At 41.7% G+C, this 8,683-nt stretch overlaps 1 protein-coding gene across 1 annotated transcript; it reads left to right on the forward strand.

Moving 5' to 3' along the window:
• Positions 1 to 1,965: 1,965 nt before the first annotated feature.
• On the forward strand, positions 1,966 to 8,350 carry KLF6 (Kruppel-like factor 6; the record flags this gene model as incomplete). The annotated part of the gene is made up of 4 exons (XM_010151002.1): positions 1,966 to 2,057; positions 2,656 to 3,229; positions 4,959 to 5,082; positions 5,496 to 8,350. Coding segments are annotated over 4 exons (842 nt in total), but the record flags the coding sequence as incomplete, so codon positions are not given.
• Between the last annotated feature and the right edge of the window lie 333 nt (positions 8,351 to 8,683).

Raw genomic sequence — 8,683 nt, forward strand, 5'->3', positions numbered from 1 at the left:
GCTCCGCACCCCGCGCCCGCAGCGGCGCCGAGCCCGGCGCTCCGCTCCCGCCTGCTCCACGCCGAGTCCTGGCAAAAGTTTTGCGCTTGTACCCGGTCCAAACCCCACAGCTGGGTCTTGTCATGCGAGCTCCCTGCCTTGGACGAGGGCTGCTTTTCGACCCTTGCTGTGTGCTGGGTTTTTTTATTATTGTTTTTTTTTTTTCTTTTCCTGGCGATGGTGGGAAAAAACCAACAGGAGCGGCAATACGCATATGTACGCCGATGGTGGGAAAAAACCAACAGGAGCGTACATACGCATATGTACGCGTCTGTGTGTGTGTATATATATATATGGGTATATAATGTAGCTGTTTCCCGGCGAGGGGAGCTTTGCAGAGTCCGTGAGTTGTCAGTCATATGACAGTGATCCCCTTGCGCTAATTGCCTTGCTCGGGAATGAGGAAGAACGGAGGCTCCTTCCCTTTAATGGACATATTTTGTTGCCCTTTTTTTTTCTCTTTTTTTCCTTTTTTTTTTTCCCTTCTCTTTTTTTTTTCCATCCCTGATGTGATCCAAAGAACGGGATGGCAGGAGCTACGGTCGCCGCTGACATCGTGGCGTTGCCGGGCTGGCTGCGGGGGGGCTGGGGCCACTGGCTCCTCACCCCGGCCGGGAACTGCTCAGCCTGGTGACCGGATCAAATCCCTGATGGCTTTTCGCAAGGACGAAGGAGCCTTTCCGAGAAGGTTGCAATGCAAAGGCTTACAACCTTCACATGCCTACTAATTGCATGCAATGCCTTTTTTTTTTTTTTTCTTTTCCCTCCCCCCCTTCCCCTTTCAGAGAGGCAGCATCATAGGACGTGATTGAAATGGAGCTAAGTAGTTTCCTTCAGGCATTTGGGCTTTTGGCGAAGGGCCAGCCCTCGTTCCCAGTAGCCTTCAGAGGCATTTAAACTCGGAGAGAGCTGCGCTCCCGTCCCCATTACTAATCTACCTAATGAGGAATTTAAATTAGCCGGGAATATGAAAGTTTAACAAGATCCTAATAAATGCTTTTTTATCTGTTTTCATGGAAAATCAATACGCTATTGTGTTGTCCCTGACGAAACCTTTTTGGTTTTAACGTGCATTGCAAACCAGTCACCTAATTATAGACAGATACATAAATATTGTGTGCAGTGGTAGGTTTGGTTTTGGAGTTGTTTGGGTTTGTTGGTGGGTTTTTTGTTTGGTTTTGGGGTTTTTTTTCCTGTTTTTGCCCACACTCCTAGCCTGGCCAGAACATGTGATCCAGTTTACTTGAGCAGTGCTGGGGGAGAAAGGAGGCTGCTCCCATGGCAGCTCTGCTCTTGGACAGATGGGAAGGGGCTGTCAGGGGAATGTGTGGCATTTGGGATCAGGTTTTACTACTGGGTTTGGAAGAGATGGTCTTGCCAAAATAAGTAGTTTGGTATGGAAACTTGGTGTGTCCATTTTCTGCGTAACGCTTCCATATGGATCATTTGCTGTAGTGGAAAGAATAATCCCAAAACATCAGCTTGTTGCCATAACAGTTCATACCCTTTTTTTGTTGTTGTTGTTCGGCTCTGAAAATGGCTAGAAAGTCAGCAGGGTGAATTGAAATTGAAACCCGCAGCTTCGCCCATTTAGGTTGGTTTTGTTTTTTGTTTTGTTTCCTTTCATGGAGTAGAGGGGAATGTTGGAGGGGGGCAGGGGGAAGTTGTCCATGTACTGTTGCATGTATATTTGAACAGAGTACTTTCTTGGCAGATGGTCAGGGTTTTAAAAGGAAGTCTCCTTTGGCATTGCGTGAAAGAAAGAGGGAGATGACTCATACAGTTGCACTCTTGGCCAGTAGATAAAGTTCTTGTTCATTGTGGGACTCCCAGCAGGACCTCAGAGTAATTTCCCGTTTTTGCATCCTATAGAATAGGGCATTTCTGTTCTGGAATTTTTTTCTCTCCTCTTCTCTGTTGTTGAAGTTGACCATATTCCTCAGAACACGCATGGCAGCAGTTCGAGTTATGTGGCGTGCATGCCAGTGCGCTTGGAAATGACATTCTTTGAAAGTCGAGTGTGTTGCGTTCTCATGCACAGGAAATGGGAGGATGTCTGCTGCTCCATTGATGTCCCCAGAAGACGGGCCGGCAGCTCTGCAGCCATGCTGAAATGTGGCTTTGTTTTGTGACACAGTGTTGGGGTTTTAACGGCGTGTCAGAGCACATTGTGTTTGGTTGGGTCCTTTCAGCCTCGTGTTTGTGTCAGAGAGACACAAAACAACTTGAAATTAGACAAGGCGAAAAAGCCAAGTGTAATTATTTGCTGTGGTTCTCTGTGGTCTGTTTCAATGTCAGCCTACTGGAAACACAGATTTTATGATGAGAGTGATGATAATTTGACTGACTCATTAGAATGCTATTTTGGAAACCAAAGCTGACTTGCACCTTCAGCTGTGCGTTTGAACTCCTGCCCAGGTCTCAAAAAACGATTCCTTTTCATCGTAACAGTCACCTAGTTACGGCTGGAGAAGCCTTTAATTTGTTTTGAACCTAGAAACCTCAAATCGAACGTACTACATTCCTGCATGCTTTTTGAAGTGTAAAATACAATTGGGTTTATTTTTAAGCAAGCTTGTAACTTTTCTTTTTTGGTCTTCCTTCTCTTTCACCTAGACATGTTTGGAGCTGGAACGATATCTTCAAAGTGAACCCTGTTATGTTTCTGCATCTGAAATCAAATTTGATAGCCAAGAGGATCTCTGGACCAAAATTATTCTGGCACGTGAGAAAAAGGAGGAATCTGAACTGAAGAACACATGTGTCCCAAAAGAGGACAATCTTACTAGTCAGAACTTAGAGACCAACAGTTTGAATTCTGACGTGAGCAGTGAATCTTCAGACAGCTCTGAGGAGCTCTCGCCTACGACAAAGTTTACCTCTGACCCTATAAGTGATGTTTTAGCCAGTTCAGGAAACTTGAGTTCGTCTGTCACTTCCACTCCTCCTTCATCTCCTGAGCTGAGCAAGGAGCCTTCTTCCCAGCTATGGAATTGTACGCCGGGTGAGTTGCATTCACCGGGGAAAATTCGTGCCGGTACCTCTGGAAAGACTGCAGAAAAAGGTACACCCGCCAATGGTGACACCTCGCCAGATGGCAGAAGGCGTGTTCACAGGTGTCATTTTAACGGTTGCAGGAAAGTTTACACCAAAAGTTCCCATCTGAAAGCACATCAGCGCACTCATACAGGTTAGTAACCGTATGCTTATTAAGAGTTGGCAAGTACTGTAGGGAATACCCCTGATGGTGGTGGTGTCACAGCCTTACACAATCACTGGGTGGGAGCCCAGGTTTGGAGAGATGATGTAATAGGAGTAGAGGCTTACCAGCATGGACGACATCACTTCCTCATTCTCTTAGTAAGCGAGCTGAAGCCAAGACCGTTGGCGGTAGATTAGTCCACTGTCATAGCAAATAGAAGCCACTTGTCTAAATAGGCGATAGTCGGGAAGCTGCAGCAGCATGAGGTCATCAGGAGCAAAGGTCAAGCCAAAAGAGATGCTAGATCTTTGTTGATGTTTATTTCTAAAGCAAACATGAGCCAAGATTTTCTTAAAAAAAAGGAACATCATCTCAAAAAAATGGGTCAAATACTAAAAGAGTGCAAGAGCTTGTTTTTGTGGTTTGATCCACATCGCTCTATTCAGGCATCCCAAGGCCTTGATTATATAAAGTATAGCTATAGTTGTAAATCATTTAACAATTTTCTGTGCCATTGTTACTGGCAGAAATCTTGGAAAGCCACAGTGTGTTGTAGCCCTTCTAACATAACTGCCTAATTGGACTTTCAATTGTATGATTTACTGTATAATTTCATCCCAAAATAATGAGCAACAGCATTTTATTGTTATGGAACCTGAACTAAAAATAACAATCCCGCGTTATTGGGAGAGAAAGTGAGGAAGAAAGACACTTCAGGGATTTTATGAATATTTTATGGTTGAAGTAGCGTGCTGATTTGCTTGTTTGAGCATTATTATTTGACACCTATTTATGACAGCAGTTAGATATGTTGAGCTGCGCCTTGGCTCAACAGTCATCGCTTAACGTGAGGAATTCACCTGGCGTTTTTGGTGTACCAATCTAAAGACCTATACAGGGTTTCTTTTCCCACCCAAGATGTGGAAAGAGAATTCAAGGAAAAGATCCTGTTTTGACTCATGAGCTCAGCATTTTGTGGCTTTTATGGGAAGTCTGAGCCAGCTCAGATGCTCCCATTGTCATGCAGAAGTCAGATATAACAAGATTGTTTCAAGAGGAAAGAACAACTTCCACTGAAACCGTGGTGGTTGAGCAGACATGAATAGCTGCCAGCCTCAGAAGTGTTGCAGAACTGTTGTCCTGGTGCTGTCTGGCTGAGAACGTTCCTGTGAATGGAAGTGGTATTTCTTGAATGCTGAAATAGCAGTGTTCAAAGTGGCGTGCAGGCTTTTCCAGGAATATGTGGCTCAGCAGAAAGGAGGTTGCATGTTATGCAGATGAGTGAGTGAGTGACAGAGGACTTTGATGCAATACAGTAGCCTAATTGCATTTTGGAGCCTAGCTGTGCTGTCTATAATCGCCTTTATGAGATGAATGATGCCTGTTTGGGAGTAAGGCTGCCATTATGGACAAACAGGAATGGTTGGTAGAAGGTTGAATTTCTTTGTTTCCTGTGAGCGTGGGTTTTTTTGTTTGTTTTTTTTTTTTTTTAATAAAAGATTATTTGATGTGCTACTGCAGCAGAATAGTGAAGTAGGAATCATGTGGATGAATTTTGCAAGCCTTCTTTGCCTACATGTTCTGAGGCATTCAGATAGGTTAAACAAAATTGGCTGTCTTTGGGGGGTGGAGGAGGTTTACATAGAAAATGAATGGGATGGCACCTATCTTTCTTTGAATGAAGTCATGACTAACGTGTAATCTGCTTTCTTTGTAGGGGAAAAGCCTTACAGATGTTCATGGGAAGGGTGTGAGTGGCGTTTTGCAAGAAGTGATGAATTAACCAGACACTTCAGAAAGCACACTGGTGCCAAGCCTTTTAAATGTAGTCACTGTGACAGGTATGTGACTGAAATGCACCTTTTAAAATAGTTATTTTTAATGCTTGTTGGAAAGTGTGTCTAGGCTGCTTTTCATTTCTGAAGGAATCGTTTGGGAATGCAACTGTGCCTGCTATTTTTAAGGGATTATTGTATATTAGACTGGAAAAAAACCCAACCCTTTTACTAATCGTCGGGATGTGGTTTGTAGACTGATGTTGCAGATGGGTCCATAGTGTGACCATTCATCTGCAGAGTGCCTGGGTGCCTACAGACACCTTGAGTGCTGCCGCCTATCTAGGAAATGCCAAATTCTCCCTCCAGCAGCCGTGTTTTGCATCAGCAGAGCAAGGGGGGGTGTCTGCACCACCCATGTCACGTCGTGCGTGCCAGCAACCAACGGGCTAACACGCAACTTGACTCTTGCCTTGCAGGTGTTTTTCCAGGTCTGACCACCTGGCCCTTCACATGAAGAGACACCTCTGAATGGGTCAAGAGGTGAATCCTGCGGGCTAAGAGGCGTCAAGGTTGAAGAGCCTTGAGCAGAGGGATGCGTGTTCCAGCCAAAGCATGCCATTTTGCACCCTACCCAGTTGCCTCCAGGACCTCTCTTCCTTGAAGGTCTTTTGAGGGCTAATAAGTCATGTAAGAAACGGCATAGCAACCGCGGTGCGTGATGTTTGGGGTTTCCTGGACTCATACACTGGTATCTAACCTTCTGAGTGGCTCCTAAGCCTTTGCCGTGAGCATGTGCACTGAGAATGTTAATGATTGGGTGACTGTATGCAATGAGGATCTCTTGATGACTGTATGCTGAGGCACATTTTTTTTCTTGTGGTTGTTTTATAACTGTAAGAGAAAAAAATAGTCTGAATGTCTTGTATGTAAGGAATATCTCGTGAGATGGGATGACCACCAATCATTTCCAAGGGGTGGGGGGAGGGGTGTCTGCACCTTTTTAGAGGGACATCAGAGAGGGGAAGGGGGGAATAAAAAGAGTCAGGATGCCAGAATGGAGATGGGGACCTCCCTGTTCCTGTGTGAGAGGAGCTTTAGGTGTCTGGTGCAGCTATTAAACGTGCAATGTGTCAAGTAGCTTGTTTTACTTGCTACAGAGCTCATTTGTAATCCATTGTATAAGCTGTGTATTTACAAATGTAACACAACTATAACTTTTCATTATAATACAAAGGTTATTGCATGGTTCTGGGGAACTATATGCTTTTCCATTCTTTAATCAGGACTGCAGTTTTGATTCCAGTTAAGAGCAGCTAAAATACAATTGGTCTAATGTTACATAATGTATGGAACATGAATAATTTTTTCTGTTGGGTGGATAAAACCACTATTGGTTAGAAACTGATTTTTCTCATGCAGCTAATTTTTCTCTTATTTATGCCTTGAGGACTAACTTCTGGTTTTCTAGCTGTTAATGCACTGTTGACCTTAATAATGGTGCCTTATGCAAGTGACCTTCTCTTGCAGAGGGTCTTATACAGGGGTATGGGTGATGCATGCTTTATTAAGGCTCTCTTTTCACCTGGCATTGTACTGTATCAAATGTATAATATGAGGGGAAAAAAAGGTTACTTCCAGGGTCCTCCTTCACAAAGACAAATACAGAGAAAAGTCGTTCATGTCAGTACCGTATTTGTTTAACTTAGACAATTTGACTGTGTTACAGTATAATGCATATGCCAGTTGAATACCTGACCAGTTCTGCCACCTTGAGACTTTTTTTATATTGACCTTGCACAACAACTGTGTATATACACACCCCAACTGTACTTAATATGTCAAGTTTTCATACATATTAAAGATACAGAAGTATTAAAAGATGTATTTGCTTAAAAGGCACAAGTTTCACATCTATATAATCTAGCTATCTGTTGGTCATACAGAAAGAAACTATATTACTTTTTTTTTAAAAGTGGGCAGAAAAATAATTGTGTATGTATATTTGTGTGTACAGTCTGTGTATGTGTGTATATATATAGATAATATATAAATATTTTTTTTAAAAGGAAAAAAAATTAGAACACATAGCTAGAAAATGCCACAGCCCATCAAAATATTCCCTCCCCCCCTGCAATACGGTCATTAAGGAGACAAAGAAATGAAAGATACAGTTATTAAAAACTAGCATTTTTAGAGGCTTTGCCTTTAGCTTAATGGTATGCTAAAGGTTTTGTTGGCATTCAGTCCTTCTCAGACTGCTGACTGTGTTTTGTAGTTATTAGGTTGTCTGGAATAGCGTATCTGTGGCCATTTAAGAATGATATGAACCGAATATTGGCATGCTAAAAGAATATTAGCTGTGTGCAGATGAAGTACACTCGGGTTTTGGCCTTCCAGCCTGCTGGAGGACCTGTGAGTGAGCTAGTTGTTGTGGTGGTTGAGCTCTAATTTTACATAGTTCAGCTAAAATAAAGACTGTTTTTCCCTAGAATAGAAATAGTCTGTCCAAAAGCAGTATTTTTTCTTTTTTTTTTTTTTTTAAACCAGCTCACTACAGTCAATGCAATGAAACATGTGACCTGTTTCTTTTTCTATTTATTATCAGTCTTGCTTACTATGCTAATATTTTGGTATATCTTCCTGGAAATGTATGTAGATAAGTGGTTTTAAAAAAGTATATGCAAGTGATCTGGTTCTAAGGAACACACAGGCTTAAATCATTCTCATTTCATTTTTGGTTTAAATTGCCTGAAAATGCACTTTTTTTTTTTTCTTCCCCCAGACAAACAAAATTTCCTATAAAATGGATTTCTACTTAGGGTTGGGTTTTGTTGTGTTTTTAACTCCTTGTTTGCATTGCCCTTGGCTTAGCCATAATTCTTATAAGCAAGAAAGTAAACAAAAGCAAAAACAAACGAACAAAAAACCAACCCCAAACAAAAAAATTAAACTTGCACTGGCTTGTCTCAATTGTGAAATAACATCAGACTTGTGTAGATGGGGTGGGGCTGTGTGCCATATGTCAAATGCCTGTAACTTTCTTAATAAGCAAGTACATTTTGTTCAGGTGATAACTGAGCCTCAATCAAGCTGAAAAATAAAAAAAAAAAATAAAACATTTTTGCTTGAAATTTAAGAAGAAAAAGTTTCTATTAGTGAAATTTCTTTTTTTGTTTTTGAAGCACCCTGTTATCTAAAGAATCTCTTTGTAAGATTTTTGTAAAAATTTTGTTTTACAAGATTTTATTTGAAATTGTTTTTTGCAAGATTGTTATATTTCTGTATGAATGTATTTTTTATTGGAATAACATAAAAAGAAATTCTTATCAGCATCACATGTCTGGTTTCATCTTTCTCCTCTCTGACGTCCTACACACCAAATGATGTCAAATACTATGTGGACACTTTGCCTTGAGTCACCTGGTTGCAGATACAAACATCTTTGGGTCAGGTCACTTTGTGGAATACAAGCTATGGTGAGAAAATAATTTTGGCAGTAGAAGCAAAAAGGTTTTTTCATATCTGAGAAGCTGTTGTTGACTCATCTCTTGTCTCAGTGGAATAAATAGTTAACACGATTGTTACTGCAAGACCGCACTTTTATTCCAAATGGTTTGTTCTGGACAGGTGAATGCACACAGGACAAGTTCTGCATGTGGGAAAG

The sequence above is a fragment of the Eurypyga helias genome, unplaced genomic scaffold (assembly GCF_000690775.1).
Source record: "Eurypyga helias isolate BGI_N326 unplaced genomic scaffold, ASM69077v1 scaffold12334, whole genome shotgun sequence".
Classification (NCBI taxonomy): Eukaryota; Metazoa; Chordata; class Aves; order Eurypygiformes; family Eurypygidae; genus Eurypyga; species Eurypyga helias.